Source organism: Gymnodraco acuticeps, unplaced genomic scaffold (assembly GCF_902827175.1).
Source record: "Gymnodraco acuticeps unplaced genomic scaffold, fGymAcu1.1, whole genome shotgun sequence".
NCBI lineage: Eukaryota > Metazoa > Chordata > Actinopteri > Perciformes > Bathydraconidae > Gymnodraco > Gymnodraco acuticeps.
Window position 1 is genome coordinate 2,997,290 of NW_022989985.1, and position 23,695 is coordinate 3,020,984.

The 23,695-nt window shown below is 40.7% G+C and overlaps 1 protein-coding gene across 2 annotated transcripts in view; it reads left to right on the forward strand.

The window, feature by feature from the left end:
* The window catches only part of si:dkeyp-14d3.1 (transmembrane protein 132C), a 184,778-nt gene that overhangs the window by 95,675 nt on the left and 65,408 nt on the right, over positions 1-23,695 (forward strand). For both annotated transcript variants that reach the window (XM_034212668.1, XM_034212669.1), the window contains exon 3: positions 15,681-15,827. In XM_034212668.1, the coding sequence (XP_034068559.1) occupies positions 15,681-15,827 (147 nt within the window). The remainder of the gene's footprint in view (positions 1-15,680; positions 15,828-23,695) is intronic.

The window sequence follows — 23,695 nt, forward strand, 5'->3', positions numbered from 1 at the left end:
CACATATTCAGGACAAGGACACAACTTCTGCTGCCCACTTCAATTCAGTGTCACTTGGCCTGTTATAGCTGGTGTCATCTGTCAATCACCAGGGTAATGTATTGTCCAGTGTACAGGCCAAGGGTACAGTCAGCTGTGGGGATGATTAGCCCTGCTGAAGACCTTTGAGTCATAAAGCAGGGGTCAGCACACCACAATGTAATTTTAGTAACATTGAAGAGTTGTCCTTCATGAAGAGCGGTGCAATTACAGTGACATACTGTAGTGATGCCAGCCGTGATGGACTTAAGGGGACAGCTCTCTATTCCTGCTTAATAGGGAAGGTCAAGGTTGTTTGGTGGGGATGCAGAAAAAACTCAATATTTAAAATGTTGCATTTTTTCTTTGCTCATGATGTCATACCAGTTTGAGACACCTACAGATAAGATAAGATGAGATGAGATGGACCTTTATTAATCCCTGTGGGGAAATTCAGTTGTTTAAACAGCAACAGGGTAAGAGTGAAAAACAGGATAGCACAGATTCACACAGATTAATAAAATCAAAAATAAGATCAGCGATAAAAATAATAATACAAATAAAATGGACATATATACATATAGAGTCATATATTACATATTAGATATATTAACATGGGTTGTGGAAACAGTGTGTATTTATGTCTAGTAATAGTTTCACATTATTGACCCCTTGTTGTGAAGCCTGATAGCTACAGGCACAAAGGACTGACCGAGGCGCTTGGTGCTGTGTCGTCGAGGGATGAGTCTGTGGCTGAACGTACTCCTCATCTTCACTAACTCTGCATGGAGTGGGTGGGAGGGGTTTTCTAAGATGCTGTCGAGCTTCCTCCTCGTCCTCCCCTTTGCCACCTCCTCCAGATTGCCCAGTTGTACTCCAACTACAGAGCTAGCCTTCCTCACGAGCTTGTTCAGCCTGTCAGTGTCCCTTGTGTTTGTGTTTCCACCCCAGCACACCACGGCAAAGAAGAGCACACTGGCCACCACAAACTGGTAAAACATCTGCAGCAGCCTCATGCACACATTGAATGATCTGAGCCTACTCAGGAAGAACAGCTTGCTCTATCCCTTCCTGAAGAGAGCATCAGTGTTGTCTGACCAGTCCAGTTTATTGTTCAGGTGCACTCCCAGGAACTTGTAGCTGTTCACCACCTCCTCATCCTCCCCCCTGATGGTGATGGGGGTCAGAGGCCTCTTCCTGCTCCGCCTGAAGTCCACCACCAACTCCTTAGTCTTGCTGATGTTGAGCTGGAGGTGATTGTTGTCACACCAGCCTACGAAGTTCTCCACCAGGGCCCTGTACTCCTCCTCGTTGTCATCTATGATGCAGCTGACAGGAGGAGTCATCGGAGAACTTCTGTAGGTGGCATGAGCCGGAGTTGAAGCGGAAGTCTGAGGTGTAGAACCACCATGAAGCCGTCCGGCTCCACCAGGCAGTCTGGAATATCCCTGTGTAGCCATGTCTCTGTAAAACACAGCAAGCTGGACTCCCGGTACTCCCGCTGGGTTTTTACGAGTGCTGCAAGTTTGTCCGTCTTGTTTGTCAACGACCTGTTCAATTAAAATGTAATTAAACAATAAAGAAATTAAAATCCACATGCATTTGGCTTACTATTTGATCGAGGAACAGTCCAAAACAGTTGGCAGCTGGCATTAGTTTTATAATTGTTTATAATATTAGTCTTCATGATGGTCTTTTGAGTAGAATTACTACAAACCATACCGAACAATGCAAACAAACCGTATAACCAAACCCATGTAGCATTTTACACAGTGTCCAAAGTCTTGTAATACACTGTTAATTTCCAAGTGAAGAGATAGTTATCAGCCCACCTAATTCACTACGCAAACAAGTACCAGTTGGTTGACAGAGTTTCAGAATTGTGGGTGCCAATTTTCCAGATACGTATTGAGTCTTTAATAGACTGCAGTGCTTTGTCCCCGTGCTATATTGGGCCATCAGTGGCTCTCTGTGGTTTTGCATGATTAGAAAGGTTGTGTCGTTACATTAGCGGCTAGTAGCTCCTTCTAATCCCATTTTCTTTGTGGTCACAAACAGGATGCCAGCAGAGCCACTCATTTGAAGGAACAGGGAATCCATGCTTTATACGAAGCAGCCCTAATTCAATTGACATTACTGGCTGGCTCTAATGGATTTTACCTGGTGAGCCTGCAAATTGAATACTTGAAGGCACATCAACTCCTTTGGAGTAACTGAAGAGAAAAGGTGCAACTTTCATTTTTGTGAGCTTTTGCTAACGAGGCGGTGGCATACAGGAGATTATAATCTATTTCTCGAGTTCAATTTGATCCGTCTTCAGCAAAGCATTGTCCCTCTTGCCTGTGGTTTGGGCTTTTATCTCCCTCAAGCCATTTGATGTTCTTACTTCTTACCCATTGCTTTTTCGTTTCTGGAAAACAGACTCACTCACTTTCTGACACTCACATTGCACCACATACACATAGCTACATCCTTTTGTACACCTCAGCCCCCCCTCGGCTCCAGTCTTTCTGTGATAAGTCAAACCCTTTGCTGTGTCATCTCATTGAGCTTCTGAGATTGTTATTGTTTTATCTCTCGACGTGTTGATCTCGGCGCGAGGTGGACGCCCGTCTTTCCCCTGCTCTCTCTGCAAAGGTCAGTGAGCTGCGGATGAAGGTGTGTCGATCAGATGAGTGCTGCAGACTGACAGTTAATTCTCATCAAAGCAACTGTGGGCGAGGGGGGGCCGAGATGCCGGACGCCTGGGGGGGGCTGTTGCCTCTCTGAGGATTTTCCACTACTTATCAGGCTTACTCGCTGATAGCCCTGCAGTCGGCTCAGATCTACTAGTGCTATGAAAAGTTGCAATTCACATGTAACACCAGTTTCTAAGGATAGATGGGGTGGGGAATCTGCAAAATAAATTGTCAACAACACAGTGCTCTGCACACACCCTCTTTCCTCTCCTCTTCCCCTCTGCCAGTACTCTAAACATGGTTTGCATTGATTTATTCTCCTTCACCAATTAAAAGCAATTTTGTGAGCATTAGAATAAGTCATGCCGGGAGCAGTTTACTGCGGCAGGCTGTTCACTACCTCATTTGGTGTGTGCGTGTGTATCTGCCTGTACGTGTGAACTCATGGATGCATCGGTTCAGTTTATTTCACTCTTTGAATGTGTCTGCATGAGCGTACGTACGTGTGTTCAAATGTGTGCCTTTTCATTTATGTTTAGGTATACATGAGCAGATGGGTGCTGGTGTGTATTACAGAATCCCCGCATGTGCAGGGCATTATATTAGTTCTCTGTTCGCAGGCTAAATCCTCATGTTGTGGAAGCGGTGTCAGTCGCCTCTGCCACGACACAAAGCTTATCTTTTACCAACTCTCATTCCTCTTTGGAAAAAGGAGAGACAAGGGGGCGGGATGGGGGTTGAGAGGATGTTTCAAAGAAGACAGGAAGCACCCGGCTGGTGTGAATAACCCTGGGCTCTGGAGGAAATGTAAGAAGCCAAACACTGTGCTGTGTTATCCCTGAAGGACACAGTTCCCTCTGCGCATACCCTGTCATCCCTAACCTGACAGAACTGTGTGCCATGATGGCCTCGCATCAGTGTGTCAGTGCAGACAGGTCTCTATGTGTCAGTGCCCATCACCTATTCTACAACAACCATCCACCTTGTTAATGGACACCCACCTTCTGCATTGGTATGCTACCGGTGGAATACTGAATGGTTTCTGGTTTCAGTGGGTGAGCAAGTGTCAATTACTGTGACTTCAGGCCAAACTGGATGAATGGAATTACATTTCCACCAACTTTTGTCCTTCATAATGGTCTTTCATAATGTATATGTGAAATTTATTTTTGTTATTTAAGTATTTCAATTCATTGCTCAGTCGCCTGTTCGTTTCTAATGTGTTCTCGGTGTTACTTGAAGGAAGAGAGACGGCTGGCAATAGTCAGTCACTTCCAGGCAGAGAAGCAGGCATAGGGAAGGCAGGAAAGGTGAGGAGGAACAGAGAGCAGGAGGAGAGCATAGTTGAAACGGACTTGTCAACAGAACTTACCACTCAGCTTTGCAGTGGCAGCGTTTTGGGGAGGATCGTGCCGGCAAGGATCGTGCCGGTCTGGGCCAAAATGCCAGGGCGGAGTTTCTGTCGCTGAACAGCCCTTCCTACTTCACAAAATGCCTTTAGATGGCTTCCACTTTTTACTTAGCACTGACATGGAGAGAAGGCACTTCTATGTAAATATGCTTCACCTAAAAATGAACTTTACTACACCTGATCATTTTGTCTCTCCACATTGGCGTAATGGATCCAACGTAGTAGATGAAACCAATGATAAGACTTAAATGTTTGAGCAGCAGAGCCAGAGCTTTCTATAGTTTCCAATTTACTAACCATTTCCTTGGGGCATGCAACTATTTATTCTCATTTTCACACAACTGGAAATGATGGAAATGGAAAGCAACAACAGGGGAAAATATAGAAAAACAAGTCAGCGGGTAATCTCTATCGCCAAAGGCAACATTGTGGCATTATCTCCTCGTCACAGTTTAGCAGAGTCCTGCTACTGCGAGTTTCTGCATTTGTTTGAGGGTTTGTGTACATACGTACAATTCATACATGCATTAGTATATATGCACATGTGGACATTTACATTTTTGTGTGTCTGGTATACTGGCAGATTTTCCTTTGCCTGGTCTGTTTGAACTCGTTGTTTTGCTCGAAATAAAAAGGGATCATGTTTACCTACACACATACAGTACACACACAAGCATTCATCTGCAGATTAGCCTGCAGCTGCCTGCCTGCCCCAATGCAGGAAAGAGTGGAAATACTCACTTTGCAGCAGCCTTTGTTGAGCCCCACTACCTGCTCACTCTAGATCAGCTCCTCTCAAATACGATTTAATATCCTCCAACAAGGGATGCTGCTGTAATTTACAGGCTAGCAAAACATTTTCACAGAACAAACCAATTGCAGTCAGTCATGTCGCATTCATACAAAGAGACATTATTGAATGGTTTGACGACAAACCTTTTATCTGATGAAACGGGAAAGGGAAGCTGTGCAAATATTTTAGAAGTCTTAAAAGATCTACCATCCTAATATTATTGACTATTTCTATTTTCCTTCGCTGCTTATTTTCCCCGGTTCTTTGCCCTCCTACTGTGCTCTTGAATGTCGTGAAAATCCAATTAGTTGGACACATTCTGCGAGAACACCACAAATCTGCGCGCCATGATAGCAATCATATGATTTCTTCAAATAGGATTTTGAAGAATTGCTCACACCGTGTCGACACAAAAGATAGAGTAACTGGCAAACAGATCTCCATACAAAATGTGTTTCCTCTCTCTTTTATGGCCACTCAGCATAACAATGGGTAATTTTGTAATCTCTGTGATTCAGAAATGAAAAGCCAATAAAATGTGCCTCCTGGCATGTGGGGGAGTGACTGCTCATAGGTAGATTATTTTGCCAACACTTACTGTCATGGCTCTACCATTTGAAAAAACATGAGCAAATGGAACAGAACTGTCTATATTGTGTTGTTTTTTAAGTTATTTTACACTCACGTTTGGCAGGCAGTGACATTTCCTAAAACTTTCCTGCTATTCAAATATGCTAGAATAAATGCCAATGTTTACATGGATATAGGTTTTAAGTTGCACACAAAGAAAGAGCAAATTACATCATTCATTCTAAGGGAAATAGGCGGAGTTAAGATACCTGACGATGCTGATAGCCAGCAAAAAGCCTGGACAAGCCGCTTCTATCAGAGTTTTCAAAAAGGGACTCAAAAATGTTGTGTAATGATTTAAAGTGTTGAGACCCTGAGACCCTGAAAGTTTACTAACAGCAATCATTTAGTATCTTGTCATATAATGTAGGTGTTTTCCTTTTCTGTTGAATGGTCGATGAACAGCACTACACATTGATTCGAGTAACTGCAGATCGCAAAGTCATGCTCTGTGCCTGCAAACACTGAATCAGGCATCTAGACCTTCCCTAACCTGTTTTTTTCTGTCTCACTGTTTTCCATGAACCTAAACTGCTACCTACAGTTTTCAGCTTTTAAAAAAAAAGGAAGTTAACAAAAAAACATATACAGCCAATCTGAACTAAAAGTGTTTGTTGTCCTCTTTCGAAGATTCTTTCGAAGACTTTTAGCCAACTGCTACAGTATGGACAGTTTTTCAACCACACTAATATACTGCTATATGTGTTTGGACGTATACATATATTAATTGATCAAGGCTTCTATGGTGTTAGCGTGCCAGTTTTAATTAGGGTGGATTCCCATCACTCATTACAATCGATATATACATTGTTGATTTGAGCCAACATGAAAAATAATGTTGTTTGGTAAATGTATGCTTTCAGTTTATTAAACTAAAAAGCCTTATTAAAGCAGGTCAGATAGCTGCTGTGCACTAATGGGAACAGTGTCAATGTGGATTTGATGACAGAACAATTATGCCTTGCTAACGTCTCCCTTTTGTCTCGATTCCAATGGGGATTTTCAGAGTCAACAACCATGCTATCGTCTCTCAACATAGCAATGCTAACATATGGATGCTAACCAGGCAGAATTCGTTTGAGGTTTAACCTCTGATGGGCAATCTGCCTCACTCAAAGCACATGGCCCAGCCATCTGCAACACTGCTGACATACTCCAGCACTAACTTTCTAGTTAATGATTTGTTGGTGATCTTTATGATGGGACACAGGCATCTATAGTATAATGCCTCAATCCCTTTTTAATCAGCTCTGCTTTCTTAACAATATTCAGCACCTCACATTCTGTCTGTACACGCAAACTGAAAGATTGACAATAAAGTTGACTTTGACTTTGAAATTCAGATAGACTTGATGTTGCAGTGGGTTAAACAAAACGCAAGCTTTCCTGAATCAGAGTCACCGTAACCAAAGTCATTAGGACATTGTCTGGGCAAGAATGTCTGTATACGATTTTGTGCAGACCCATCAAGTGAATGCTGAAATATATCACATGACAACTTATATATACTTTCTTCAACCTTCAAATAGTATGAGGTATGCAACTTGGATCCATTGGGTTGGCCTTATGGAAATCTCTGACAACACTGCCATCCCGAGCCTTGCAGCCAACACAGCTAGCTTACAATCAGCAATCATGGCAGCTCAATTTACCAAAGAGCCAAGAGACTATTGGTGGGTTAAATGCATTATAATAACACATTATATTAGGACCGGTCCCACTGCATAGTTTCTCAGACACAGACAGTAAACCAGTAAAAAAGCATTGGAAATACTTTGCAAAAGTTTCTATGTCTTATTGTACATTTCTGAAATAAAATAAGTCTGTTGTGATGTGTCGCTTCGGAATTGGAGTGTGGGTGTTTGGCTTGATTTATCTTTTGTTTGCCACTGTGTAAGGGTGTGTGTTCGTTCCAGTGTCTGCTCTTGCGGCATTTATGGTCTGTGAAGCAGCAGACTTGTAGATGAGCGTGGTGCTTTACACTGTTCCATTAGCAGTCAACCACAAACCATCACAAACTACTGTCCTGCTGTCTCTATGCCATTCCCTCCCACTGCAGCTTCTCTCTTTTCCCCTGTTCCCCACTGAGCCGTTGTATTCTCTGCACACTGTTTATGTAGGCGGAATGGCACAATAAAATGAGAATCGCTTCCTCTGGGAGCTCCTGATTGTTGATGCACATGGCCCTCAGAGGAGTCGGTAGAGAAAATATTCAGAATAGGTCACCAAACCCTGTGATTCATGTGAGCCAGGAGCGGCCCAACAGAGCCAGATGGAAGCAGGCCACACAGAGGTAACTACAGTGCAGCCAGGGTCGTGGGATATGAAGCACTGGTTGGGGACTCCCATTGTCGTCCAGCCCCAACCTTATTCGATTTCCCCCGGAAATGTTTATTCCTTTCACTGCCCCGCTGAAAAGTATCTCCCCTACTTATCTCATCACTATTTATTAAGGGAGCCCCTGAGGAGTCCAAACATACAATCAGATTTGAAGGTAGCTGGTCGGTAGGGAGAAAGTAGAAAGCCAAAGTTGAAGAAAGGAAAAAATAGGAGAATTTGCAGCATGATTTTTCTTCCTTTTTCTCCAAGTAAGGGCAGTGATGACATGGCAAAACAATCCAGACGGCTCACTGATTGCCCCTGTACTCCTTGCATCACTTCTCCTTGTTCAGTGCCGTTTGCCTCGGACTAGGTTCTGATGAATACTGGTCCAGTTCTTTTGATTTCTTACAGTTTTGAGGAGTTGCATCTAGTCCGCCTTTAAACACTTTTGCCTTTTTAGACTATTCATTGCATTACATGTTAGACAATAAAAGTGAATTACATACTCAATATTGTGGACAATCTCCACAGGAGCAATTGAGCAAGTGAAGTGTCTTGCCCAGGGACACAACGGCATGCTGACTGCAGTGGGGTTTGAACCTGTGGTCCCCTAATCCGAACGCCAACGCACTAGTCCACTGCGCTACACGCCTCCTCCTTCTACAGTTTTTGGGCTTCTGTATCTTTACGTTCTCTCTTGTGTAATACTTGGTATCTGCCTTGCCCTTAAAATCACTAATTTTGCTGGTTCTGAAATGCAACACAACAACAGTTATACAGTTTTGTTGTATAAAATATATACAAAAATAAAATTAGATCAAAGAAAACATATAAACACACAGCTCCTTGAAGCCTTAATGAAAAATGTTCTGCTATGTATAATACTTTTATATTAGCCACACTACGTAGTGGCATGGCTTGAAGTATGTCATTTTGTGGAAACTTTGAACAGTTGTTGATACTTTGATGCATGGATTACGCTGATACTCTGGTAAACATTCATTTTGACAGTAGTGGAAGCACTTCTTCCACCACTCTCTTACTTAGTAGCTCCTTTATTCAAGTAGTAGTTAAAAGTCTTACATTGAAAACCTTAAACATTAATAGTATTAGGGGCAATGAATACATACATTATCAAAAGTAAAAGCACACAATATGCAAAATGGATGGATTCAGAGTGTTACATTTATAATATGTTTATTATAGGAATGTCATTCCTGATTCATCACCGCCTCAGCTTTTGAATGTGGTCAAGGTTATTTTAATACCTATATACTCTTGTGTAGTTTAACCTATATAAATGCACAGTTTCTAAACTGAACTTATGTCTTATATATAAAATACAAAGTGAATAGTATTGGATGACTGTTTTGTAACCTGAAGGAGACTAATTTGCTGGCTGGTTACAAGGCCAAATTGACCATTAAGTCAATGAAAGACACTTCGACCACATTCTAACACCTACTCAAAAAGCTGGTATATGGTCTGTGGAGTAATGACTGCTTCCCTGAGACTCCACTGTGTTTAAAACATTCTGAAGCCTCACTGGAAAGCACTGATAGACATCTTGATCACTGAAGTGTAAAGAAACCAGACACAAGCCCCCGCTGCTCCCGTTGGGACCCGGGGAGGACTGAGCTCTTTGTGTTACAGCTGTATGCTCACTGCCACCTCGGTCCTCCTCAGCACTCCCTTTCACTCTGGCTTGAACAGTGGATCTACCATTTAGTCGGGGGGAAAATTCACCCATGGATTGACAACGTAAGCTTTTATATTGTGATGTCCAGAGTATTTTAGATGATGTAGGTCAGGATGAAGTCATGTTTTTTTTTTTTTTTTGGAGTGATACCTCTCCTTGACTTAATACACCTGTATTAAATATGATGAATATATCTTTACTGTCAGGCTATGTTCCACAGTCATTTAACGTAGCTGTAATTAAACCTATTATAACAAAAACAAACCTTGATCCTGAGGTTATGGCCAACTATAGGCCAATATCAAACATTCCCTTCCTCTCAAAAATCCTCGAGAAAGCAGTGGCCTCACAATTGTGTGCATTTTTAAATACAAATTGTTTATTTGAGAAATTCCAGTCAGGTTTTAGAAAACATCATAGCACTGAGACAGCACTGGTTAAAGTCATAAATGACCTGCTTTGTGCATCTGATAATGGACTTGCCTCTATCCTGGTTCTGTTGAGTGCTGCCTTTGACACTATTGACCATAACATACTACTCCAAAGATTAGAGTTTTTGATAGGTATAAGGGGAACTGCACTAAGCTGGTTCAGGTCTTATCTATCAAAACGGTCTCAGTTTGTAGATCTGTCAACGATGAATCCTCATTACAAACTACAGTCAGTCATTGAGTACCGCAAGGGTCTGTACTTGGACCCATCCTGTTCATCATATATATGCTACCATTGGGCAATATCATAAGGAATACCTCCATCAATTTTCATTGTTATGCAGATGATACACAATTGTATCTATCAATTAAACCAGATGTACAATTTCCATTAGTTAAACTGCAAGAATGCCTCACAGACAGAAAGACATGGATGACCAGCAACTTTCTATTATTAAACTCCGACAAAACAGAAGTCATTATACTAGGCTCCCAGCACCTTCGGAACGAACTGTCCAACAACATAATTTATTCGAATTGTATTACCATGACCTCCAGCACCACGGTAAAAAATCTTGGTGTTATTTTTGACGAGGTTTTGTCTTTTAAATCCTATATAAAGCAAATTTCAAGGACTGCCTACTTCCATCTACGGAATATTGCAAAAATCAGGCACATCCTAAATCACAACAGTGCAGAAACACTAATCCATGCTTTTATCACCTCCAGGCTGGATTATTATAATTCCCTTTTATCAGGCTGTCCAAACTCATCATTAAAGACCCTTCAATTCATACAAAATGCTGCAGCACAGGTTTTAACAGGAACAAAGAAGATGGACCACATCACTCCTGTTTTAGCAGCATTGCACTGGCTACCAGTTAAGTCCAGGATTGATTTTAAAATACTTTTACTCACATACAAAGCGCTAAATGGTCAGGGACCATCCTACCTACAGGATCTTTTAATCTCCTATTGCCCCTCTAGGGCATTAAGATCCCAGAGTGCAGGGTTGCGGTCGGATAATCCAAAAATCAGCTCCTAACGTCTAACCCTATCGTCTATTCCTTGACCTCTGAGTGAAACGTCACGGGGTTAAGGAATAGTGGATAGGAGAATTCAAAAGGATTTAGGAGAAGAGACTGCGGGGTTGCATTCCAATAGTCCATTTAGCTTAGGAACCTTCCTAACGGAGTGAAATGACCCGGAAGCACATCACTGACAGCCATGATAAGTGCCGTTCCAATTCTCCAAATGAAAGGAAAGGAGGTTTCAAACTTCCTTTATAACCTCCTTTAGCTTAGGAACCATTGGACCTCCCTAACCGAAAGGAGAGGAGAAAATGCTGCCCCACAATGCATTGCAGCCGCAGCATTTGCCGTCACTCAACAGTCGGCCGTTCACACAACCGATTATGACCGAGAAATGATATCATGAAAGTTACGGTGCTTATTAAGCATTTTAACGTATGTGGTAAGTTGCCAAAGTGCTTTTTTCTGTACGTTCATCAGTATTATAATCAAAGAGATAAATATGAACGTTAGTTTTTACTGAAATGATCAAATAAAGTCAACATTTCACAGTCTTTACTGAGCTGTGTGGAGTTTGTTCAACTTTTAAAAGATGTTTGAATGGTGATATACACAGTGATAGATGTTAAGGACTAACGTTTATAATAAATACATTTGTATTGATTTTAAGATATGTTCATAGTTCATACAATCATACATATTGGGATCATTTGTATTAATGTCGACCGGAGGGAGAGGGTGACGAGCATAAGTTTCACTTTCCTTTTTTATTTCAATTCCAACTTTGGTCATGAAGAATATGTTTCTCTGTTGTCCCCGTTCATAAACGTTCAACAGCGTCAGAGCACGGTGCAGAGTCTCTAGATGAGTTTACAGTAGTCCCTCGTTCTTATTATACATCCATGTTGTAGTCCTCTGTATAGAAAACTGTAGTTTCCATAGTTTCCCCACAGCAGCAGACGCACATTCATGACGTCCGCTGGAGCATCATAAACACGTCGGATAGTGAAAGTGCTGTCAGATTCTCTGAAGTACCGGGTTGCCGGGTTGCTCTTCTCCTAAATCCTTTTGAATTATCCTATCCACTATCCCTTAACCCCGTGACGTTTCACTCAGAGGTCAAGGAATAGAAGATAGGGTTAGAATTTAGGAGCTGATTTTTTGATTATCGGAACGCAACCCGGTACTTTAGAGAATCCGACTGCACTTTCACTATCCGACGTGTTTATGATGCGCCAGTGGACGTCATGAATGTGCGTCTGCTGCTGTGGGGAAACTATGGAAACTACAGTTTTCTATACAGCGGACTACAACATGGATGTTTAATAAGAACGAGGGACTACTGTAAACTCATCTAGAGACTCTGCACCGTGCTCTGATGCTGTTGTTTTATGCTTTATGAACGTGGACAACAGAGAAACATATTCTTCAGGACCAAAGTTGGAATTTAAATAAAAAAGGAAAGTGAAACTTATGCTCGTCACCCTCTCCCTCCGGTCCACATTAATACAAATGATCCCAATACGTATGATTGTATGAACTATGAAAATATCTTAAAATCAATACAAATGTATTTATTATAAACGTTAGTCCTTAACATCTATCACTGTGTATATCACCATTCAAACATCTTTTAAAAGTTGAACAAACTCCACACAGCTCAGTAAACACTGTGAAATGCTGACTTTATTTGATAATTTCAGTCAAAACTAACGTTCATATTTCTCTTTGATTATAATACTGATGAACGTTCAAAACAAAGCACTTTGGCAACTTACCACATACGTTTTAAAATGCTTAATAAGCACCGTAACTTTCATGATATCATTTCTCGGTCATAATCGGTTGTTTCCGTGAACGGCCGACTGTTGTGTGACGGCAAATGCTGCGGCCGCAAGGCATTGTGGGGCAATGCCTCTCCTTTCGTCAAGGGAGGTCCAGTGGTTCCTAAGCTAAAGGAGGTTATAAAGGAAGTTTGAAACCTCCTTTCCTATCATCTAGAGAATTCAAACGGCACTTACCATGGCTGCCAGTGAGGGACTTCCGGGTCATTTCACTCGGTTAGGAAGGTTCCTAAGCTAAATGGACTATTCGACTTCAGCCCAGGTTTGTCCCAGAGTCCACAAAAAAAGGTCAGGTGCTAGAGCTTTCGGCTACCAAGCCCCGTTCCTCTGGAATCAACTTCCAGTGACGATTAGGGAGGCAGACAGTGTCCACACATTTAAGAGTAGGTTAAAGACTTTCCTTTTTAGTACAGCGTACAGTTAAGACTGGTTTTAAACCCCCTTTTATACATCCTCATGGACCCTTCGTTTTATGGAATTGTATTTATTGTACTCTAACTGTATTTGTGTCATTGTGTTATGTTTCTTTTTAAATTGGTATTTTCACATTGATCTTATAAGATACGTTTCTTGTTTTTACATTGTTTTACATTGCCAATTGTGTTTGTTGACTTGTGAAGCCCTCTGAGACAAATAGGATTTGTGATTTTGGGCTATATAAATAAACTTGAATTGAAAAAATTGAATTGAATTGACCTTTACTAGCCAAATCAGACCATTTGTGATTTCCTGCTTTTATATTATGTTTTACAAAACATGTTTCGTGATTCATAATTATATGTATTTAATGGAATTTAATGGAATAAAAAAAAAAAGACCTTCTAGCAAACTACACTTTAGATTGCATGTATACTATATCTAGTTGTTGCTATGTGTATTTGATCTTTTGGGGGAAAAGTGAAGTTATTAATTAAAAGAATATAAAAGAACAGAATAAAAAATTTGAAATAATATTACAACACGAAACAACCGTGTTGACACAGTAATGCAATGTGAAAAGACATTTTAATAAAACAAAAACTCCTTTATAGAACAGAAGATATTTTTAAACTGTTATACACATTATTGGATGTGGTTTGCTTACTCTTTATTCACAAACAATCCTATTTGCCAAGTACTGTGGTCACAGAGTGCTTCTCAGTACACAACTACTGTATAAACAATATATGTTTAAATGTTAGTAAACCTGTAACATTTTAACCATCTTCCTCTGGTGAGAAGCATTAAACCATATTTATCACACCTCTGGTTGCAGCATCACTCTTTGTACACACACATGCTGCCCACACACGCAATCACCTATTTCTGCCGACTGCAAAGTAACCAACCTCACTGCTGAGTGATGGTGCGTGGTTCAAGGTTTGCTTTCATTCATAGACCCAATATTTGTTGGTGTTGTCAAGTGAAACGGTAACCTTACAGTTCAAGTTACAGGAGTTGTAAAAGAAGGCAATGTGATTTGTTGGTGTCCAACATTTAGTCTCTCAGCCAAATAGCCTACTGGCAATCATTTAGGAGGACTCTATGATGCCAAATCTGACACTGATCTCATCTCAAAGGACAAAAATATTGTAGTCCGATCATAAGACTTTACAAAATCTATAAATGTCGAAAGGCTTTCATTCACAACAGAGAGGGAAGCAGCTGGCAAAACTATTTCAAATCATATTGGAAGACTGCAACACTACAGAAGATTACACACATACATATGTAGTATGCACACTGACGCACACATTCAGATTGACCCTTGTGTCTAGTGTTTATCTCTATTCTTATGGAGAGGGGAAGCAAACCATCTGTCATAATACCCATTTTCACTTTGTGAACCCCATGACAACACAACATGACATTACATCAAAGAAAGTAGCCTGACTTGAGACGGCAGATATATTCATTGGCAAACAGACAGGCAATCGCATAGTGCATGTTAAAGTGCAGCAACAAATTCAAGATGAAAGCAAAGTCCTTTCTTTGGTCCCATCTGCCAACCTGGTATGGATTAGATAGTGAAAGTGATTAGGCACTCTTTATAATTTAGTCTTGAATAAATCAATCCTGAAACTTCGATGTCACCGATATGAAATGACAGTTCACATGTTATGTAACTTGTCACCACTTTCATCCGAGTTCACTCTCTTTGGATATACCTTACAATATGGGTTCTGTGTTCGAGTTTTTCATTTACCGTTTTTTTCCCCTTCCTTTGTAGTCCGCTGAGCCAAGGACATTGACGCTGTAATTTTTTCGCAGTCAAAGAAACCTTTTCATAGTGTCCTTTTCAGACTCAGAGAGTGAATCTATTACTGAGGGAGGTAAAAGAGTACGAGGAGTTGCATAATATAATGGACACATCCCTCTTATACAAAACCATAATTTTACAGCAAATACCATCACCATTGATGGTTGATCCCAAAGTGTAAGAGGGTGTTACTTTTTGATTAGTTAATTTAGCTTTAGGCTCTGTTTGGATATATTTTTGTACAAACAACACTTGCAAATTGCTGCGTTTTGATTATCAGATTGACCGGTGGAGAACACAAGATAACACATGTGTTTAAAACACCCAGTTGTCCTCTGGGGACTAAAAACCGTGTGATCAAAACCAAGATAACAGCTGGGACATCTTCAGACGACAAGGCAGTGCAGTGAACCATCTGGATAATGTATTTCTAGACAGAATGACAAAACAAAAAGTAATTGTCTGTCTGTGCGCAGCTGCCATGCATCCATATCCAATGACAAAGGGAAATGAGAAACTTCTTGGTAAAATAAATAGAATCTCTCAGCCTTATACATCCATAAACATGTATTCTCTCTCCACAGGGTGAAGTTGAAAGAAGGAGTGACGTTTCTCGGGGCTCGTCCCAGCAATCCCACTCAGTGGATGGTGAGCCAGGATGTGAGGAGCGAAGGCCACCGAGTGGTGACTCTTCACTGCCGCAGGAAGGAGTCGGGCTACGATCAGCAAAGGTTAGCACATAAATGACTTCACTTTAAAGGAATACTACCAGCAAATATGTTTCATTGGTTACGTTTGCAGCACAACTAAACATTAATATCTTATAAAGTTGATATAGCGAACATGCTAGCATACAGCTGCCATTCGCATTTGCACCTCGAAGTGTTTGCAGTAATCTTAATAACGTTAATAACGCGTTAACGCAAAAATTAACGCCACTAATTATTTTAACGCGATTAACGCGTGTATTTTTTATCCTCGGCCGCCCCGTAGTTTCAGAGCGCATCGAGTTTAAAATACCATCTACAAGCTGATGCTGACAGCCCCGCTCCTGCCGTCCGCTTGCGGCAGACCACACTTCCACGCTCACCGGCAGGCCCGGACTGGCCATCGGGAGGACCGGGAGGTGTATGTGCGGCGCGAGCGAGAACGCGCACACCTTACGTGTATTGTTGTTGTTATTGTTGTTAGCATCTGGTGCTATCTAGCTGCGCTAACGGATATAAGGAGCTGTTTCAATGAAAACAGAGGAGCGGCATTTCGCCGACAACTGCGCCGAGCACTTGACTTTATGCAGGCAGCCAGACAGTGGGACATAGTACGAAAAGTCAGCACACTCGGCACGGATAGTGCGCGCAACATGATTGCAGCGTCCAGGCAGCTCCCGTTCGAGCATATGCCTTGAGTTGCACATAGCTCCAACGATCCATCACAACACACACACACACACACACACACACACACACACACACACACACACACACACACACACACACACACACACACACACACACACACACACACACACACACACACACACACACACACACACACACACACACACACACACACACACACATTGTATGAGAGAGGTTCCAGGTTGAATTGAGGCGGATATTTGTAATGTTCAGAGGTTGTGTTGAGAATATTCATGAGAATATTTGTCATTGTTCAAATGATAAACAAACATTTGCATAAAGCATATTTGTCCACTCATATGATGATAAGAGTATTCAAAACTTGAAAAATATCCCTCTAAGGTAAATTTAGAACAGATAAAAATGTGCGATTAATTTGCGATTAATCGCGATTAACTATGGACAATCATGCGATTAATCGCGATTACATATTTTAATCGACTGACAGCCCTAGTTCCTAGCTATCGTTGTCCATCTGCCACTTGATGCTTTGCAGTTACCATAGGCCTACAGTGGGTTTTGATGAGCTACCTGCTGCTCCTAACAAGTTTTATGAGGGTAAATTGAAACATTCAAGTTGGTCACCATAAAACTAAAACAATGAGTTAAAAGAAGCTTCCCACAGAGTTGAAGGGAACAGCAGAACTTAAACATAATAATTGTTGGTGGTTCAGCAATGCTGGTGAGTCATCATTTTGGCCAAATTATTACAGCCTCAATTTTTATATCAACATCATTTCAATTGAAATGAGAAAAATACTTTTAATCTGATCTGTTCTTTGACACAGCAGAAGTCTTTTATCTAATATAGTTTTTACATTTAAAAAAGACAAATATATATTTAATAACATAACTATGAATCGATTGAGTGCATTTTACAGCTGCTACAATCTCATTCACTCACTCTTTTGATACGCATTCATTGAGCTAACTCAATCACTTTGACTGAGCGGTTCAATCTCCTATAACTCTTTTTTTTTCACCGTTAACGTAATTTCAGAAATTGCTTTGGCTCATCATTTACATTTTGTCAAAGATACATTAATAAATGTAATGTAAGTGGTGTCACACTTGACTGTCCATAAAGGCTGTGGCATATTTCTGTTGAGACCACTGTGGGGATGGGGAAGTTACCAGGCCTTTGAAATATCCCCTCTTCTCTCTCTCCCTCTCTCCTATCCACTCCCCTCCACCCCTCTCTTTATTTGCATACTTATTTTTTCTCCACTGCCATATCCTCAAAGTTGTTTTGGTCATTTCCTTTTGAATTCACGTCTTTAAACTAATCTGGCATATAGGGAGGGAGTGATTGCCAGCACTCAGTAAAAAGGTTGCTGTGTTAATTAAGTGCTGATTGAAGGTCTTTGTGTACTTTAATGGTTTTTCCCCCTCGGATCAGGAAGTAGTTTTAAATGATATAAGTTTCTAGTGACAGGTGTAATTTTATGGATTAGAGGCCGATTTGGGGTCGGGTAAAGCTCCGCTTATTTGCTCTTTAGCTTTCGTTCCACTTAGAAAATTCTCCCTTAAGAAAACAGGACATTTGACAGTGCAGCTGCAACTTTTAATCAACATGGTCAGGGGTAATTTTAAGTGTAACAGCCTATAAAAAAATGTGAATGTGTTGGTCCAGTGATTTGTTTAGACATGCCGCTATTAGTGGATTACTACGAAGAATGATTATAGTGTAACTGCAATACACACAGACGTTAGCCAAAGATATATGCGCCTGCCTTCGAAGAGCTGTAAAAGGGAAGCAGCTAATAAACATTTTCTAAAAGACGTCTCATACAGTAATTTGTAATGAAATAGAAATGGCGTGGCAGTTGCTGATCTTGAAGGAATGTTTTTTTTGTTGGTTTAATATTTTTATTTCTCAGAACATAAAGTACAACTTTTTTTGGACTTTGTACGCACTCACTTCCAAGCTGGTGCTGCCCCTGGAGATCAAAGTCTCCTTTGCACTGAAACCATCTTTCCTGACCTTACATCTTACCAGTATTGTACATGACGGCTCAGCCTTTCAAACACAAAGGTACCAGCTGCCTGAAATGTTACAGGGATGCAGAATGTTGATCATTTTGTTTGTATAGCTAAACCTACCTATTTCACCCTGACTCACACATAACGGTTAAAATATCAAAACTGAATAACACCCTACTTGCACATCAGGAGCTAGAACTATACAAAAATATTTGCTGTTATCAGATGTGTTGTTGCTGTACTGTACATAGAGGTTTATATCATTTTTGCAAGAAGCCAAAAAGGTTGAAACCCAATTTAGTTATTTTTGGCAGCTATCATGTCAGCAGTTTCTTTGGAAATGTAGAATGATATTTTCCATTAAAATCCCAAAACAATACTTTCTGACCTGAATATGTGAGGGGGGCTGGCCGAGGTTAGTCCAAGTTGAAGGTTTGGCCTTTAACAATAACTTAGTGGTAGCAGTAATATATTTTGTCGGCGAATGTCTGCAAGCGAGCATCTCGAACAACATAAAAAGGAGATTTCAGCATCGCTGGCGAGCCATCTTCCGCCTTCATGCATGTATTTTTCTCTCTTAACAAACCTTCTCTCCCGCACACATGTGCTCTGTTACTGTAAAATAATGCTTTATTGATTTACCAAGTGGAGGGAACCTGAGACAAGTGTGAGCATATTTAGTCTAATCCCTGCTGTTGCCATGGACGATGGACTGCTCCTTAATCCCCAAAACTGTCAAAGTCACTTCACAGAGAAGACCAAAGACGCCCTGTGATGGCTATACAATACACAATGCTCCAATTTTTCTTTCGTCTTGTCCTCCCCGCTCCCAGTCATTTCAATGAAGCTCTTTTAGAAGAGGATTAGACTATCTCATCTGTTGAGCTGTCATTCAGTTCGCTTTCTTCTTTTCTGCTCCTTTCCTTGAGGATGGGAGGTGTGTGAATGCAGCGGGTCAAACCCATTTGGATCCTGTTTACTTTTGTTTTCTTATTTCTAACAACACAATGAATATGATCATCTATTAATGTATTGCTTATATTCTGCAGAGCCCTTTAAAAAAAAAAGACTTTGGGTGCTTTTTACTCATAATTACTAGTCCTTATCTTGCAACAATAGCCATGTAGGGTGAGGTAATGCTTTTTCAGATTACTAAAAGCTGTTCACCTGCAGTGCTATTTAAAATGTGCACAAAAGCTTTCCATATAGACTCACTTCTGAAAAGTAATAACGTGTTGGCTGATTATTAATTGACTTGTCTGCAGCACACTCAATGTCAAGCATTAATATCAAATAATCTACCCTTGCACCTTCTCTGCTTATTTAAACAAAAAATGTCATGATCCTCTAGCTCTGCGACTACTTCATTCAGAGCTGCTGTCAATTACGGATGTCAATCATGACATCACACTCCCTTTTATAGCTTTAAATAACTTACATAACACTTTAGAAAATGAACACTTTTTTCGACGCATACATGATTTTTAAGTTTGGCACTTCTCCCATCAGCTAACGTAGAGGAGCGAGATTTATGAGCTCTACTGCAGCCAGCCATCAGCTAGATGTTTTGGCTTCACTTTTCGGTACTCGTCCTGTCGTCCATCATTATATACAGTCTATGATTTGCATATCTAAAGCAAACTGTCTTTGGATGGAGGGGTAAAAGTGCCTCAGCCGTCCAGGGTTTAGCAGCTGTTAGTGAGACAGCTAATGACACCAGAAAACATATATGTCATCAGTAACTGCTCTCAGGGTTGCACTGAGGTTGGATTTTCATCTTGACACACACTGACTGAAAATTGGAATCGGAGCCCAGACTGTCAGCTGTGGTACAAATGGATAGTTGGCGCTGCACCTTGGAATGTGGACTGGACTTAAGTGTCATTGAATGATGTGAGTGGGAGTACTATTTGAAGCCTGTGTGCCATGATGGCAGCCCAGTCCCACTGCAAGCATGAGAGCACATTGATACTGATGGGTCAGGTGTAGCCTAATATGTGCCGGTTCAATCATTTACTTGAAGCTGCTCACACTGGCCAGCTGAGCCACTCCTTTCTTCCGGCTGACAGCTGATGCTCCAACCACACCTAGCTGGCTTTGAACACCCATTTAAAACAAGATCAAATGGACATTTATTCTTGCTGCTACCCAAGCTTTAAATATACCAATCATCTGCTTTACAGATAAACATAGTATACCTTTTTGTCAGTTTTCATCAAACGAAATTTGTTCCACCACACAAAATATTATTTTCAGAGGAATGGCTTTTTTTTAAATCTGTTTTTCAGCCCTGTAGATATTCAAATGTGCATATGGTAATGCAGACCTGCACACTTTCCCTGACTTGCAGCAACCAGCCTAATATAAACAATACTGAGGTGACAGTTTTTCATTGCTGAGGTGCTACGATGTAAAGACAGGTTGGGCTTTTGACTGAAAATAACAGAGAGCTGGGTTTACCCTAAAGGAAATGCCATCAAACAGCTGATGTCATTTATTTTCCTTTCAATGAAATACATGAATGTGAAATAATGAGTTCATAGCTGTCCAGGATTTTCTCTCAATATATTTAAAGGAAAAAGCCTGATCTGCTCCAGTTGCACTGCATGCAGGATCACACACATTCTTCAAAGCTGTAGGTGTTATCGCGAAATCTGAGTGAATAACAAAGGATTAAAAAAAAACATGAAAACACCTGGAATCACCCCTCATTAATTTAAAACTATGGGATAATGTTGTACATTATTACTGTAAAGACGAAGTAATTAATTGATGGGTTTTTGATTACTTTTCAACATATGAATTAATGCGATGAATGTTTTTATTCAAAATGTATTGACTGAACCCCGCCCCTGAACAGTATGCAATAACAGCTCATCACCAATAACGACTGGCCTGATGTGAGGGGTTTTAATAAGGGCAATACTCTACATCCAAATAAACCATTTTTCATACTTGATATTACAACCCATCTCAGTAACCATCATATATGATGATTGCAGTTTATGTAGGAGTTCCTTGCTATTGATGCTTCTCAACTGTCATAGCTTACTTTAAAGGGATGGTCCGATTGTTGCTGTTATTGTAAATCACACTTGTGTTTTCCTACTATAATCAGAAATGTCCCTAGTTGAAGCTCATACAAGATATTCCCACCTCTTCTAAATATCAAAAGCTGGTGAGGACGCTGACTTACATCTTTAAGAATTGTTATGGAAATAATTATCATAAGACGCCAATTTGTAACATACAGGACAAACCTCGATGTCTGTTTACCTTCTTTAAGGACACAGGCGGCTTAGCCAATAATGTTATTGTTCCCATTCTGTGACCGGTCAATACAGGGATACAGATGGTCTGTGTTGTGGGTACACTGGGACACTTCCTTCTCTGTATTTGTGGACTCCAAGGTAAAATCTTCGAGGTCATAAGTGTCCGAGGCAAGTAGCTCTGTGTTCCCACACTGTTTAGGCTATCTCCTCAAATATGTTGTTTACTCTCTGCGAAACCAGTTAGATGGGCTGGCAAGAGAGAGGCTCTCCAGAATTGACGTGGCAACTCTACCGTGGAGTCAGAACCTCTGACTCTTGGATTTGTGATGTGAATACTCTGGTACCAACTCCAAATAAATCACAGTGGTTTGACATCAAAGCTCCGACTCTTCCCGTGTCTCCTTCCTGAGTCGGTGACTCCACTGCATGCTACACAGCAGTTTCCTCTACAAGAATTACATAATTTAACTTACCATTAAATGCATCTTGAAATAATATCATATTTTTGCAAACTTTATATGTGCAGTGCAAGAAGGAGATGAACCCTCAGTTCCTATAACTTTATTTATTTAAAAGTTGTCGTATGAGTTTTGTTTGTCATCCTATAAATATAATGGTTTGTCCTTCAATGTATTTACATGTTCTTGTTGGTGTATGAGCCTGAATGATGAGAGATGACAATGTTGGGTCGTAAGTGTGCATTTATAGCCACATATATATGCAGATAATTTTTCAACCTTCCATCATATCTTGAAGAGAGCATTGCGTCCTATCTTTGACAGGTTGAGATTTCCAGTGAGGGTGCTACAGTGCATCAAAGGAATCAAAATGAGTCCCTATAGAAAGGGACAGAATTGCTCTGTGTACACATAATACTGGCGTCAATGCACTCTGGTAGATTGAAAGGTTCACTTTGTCACCATTAAAGGCGAACCCATTCAAAACAAAAGCAGTCCTGCTTCCTCAGCATGTCATAAGCTATAAGTGGAGGCCTCAGTGAAAGTGCCATGTCTGGGCCTTGGTAGTTCATTAGACTGTCTGGGTGCAGATGGATCTCTCCTGTGAGCCATCACTTCATTAATCTCCCACACCACACCCACAGAGGGACAGCACGTCGTCCACTACAGCCACTCCTCAAGAGAGCCATTTAAGAGCGGAGAGGAGGGGGGAAGGTGGGGCGGACATATATTTTAAATATCTTTTTTAATTTTCCAAACTTCAAACAGCCTCATCGTGGCCCTGTTTTACATTAAATCAAATCTGCATAGACTTGGGATTAATATAATTGAATTCAACGTACATTAATTTTGCTATAAAGATACAAGACTTTTCCTCTAAAGCAAGCTTGTAAATCTCATCAAAGTGAATGGTAAGGATCCCAGAGGGAGAGAAATCATACAGCAATGTAATAACGGGTGAGATTTGGCAGCATCCCCACAATCTATCTTAATTTCAATGTCTGGAGAAGCTTTAACATAATAATTATTTATAGTTTGTGACATTTACAGCAAAACTGCAATGAAACAAGGAGCCCAAAATAGCTTTTTCAGTGCTCAAGGCTCCTGAATTTTATTTAAAAAGTACGAGAATGTGGATGTCACAATCTTTCTCTGATATCTGAGGTTCTCTAAGAAATGCAAGCCTATGAGCCTTGCTCCAGAGATGTGAAAAGACCAGTTACAGAGACGGCAAACGCATCACACATTACAAGGTTTAAGCTAATTCTGTGATATTTAACTTGATTTCAAATGAGTTGCTAAATCCTCTTGATTTGTGCATCAGTTTTTTAAAACAGGCAGCAGCACTGAGATAGAGTCTCATGCTGTGTGCCTTAATGCTGTATAATGCTGCATACATCAAGGCTGAAATGGCCCAATTAAATTAGGGCCAAACTTGACAGTCTTAATGCTAACACCCTTAATAAGG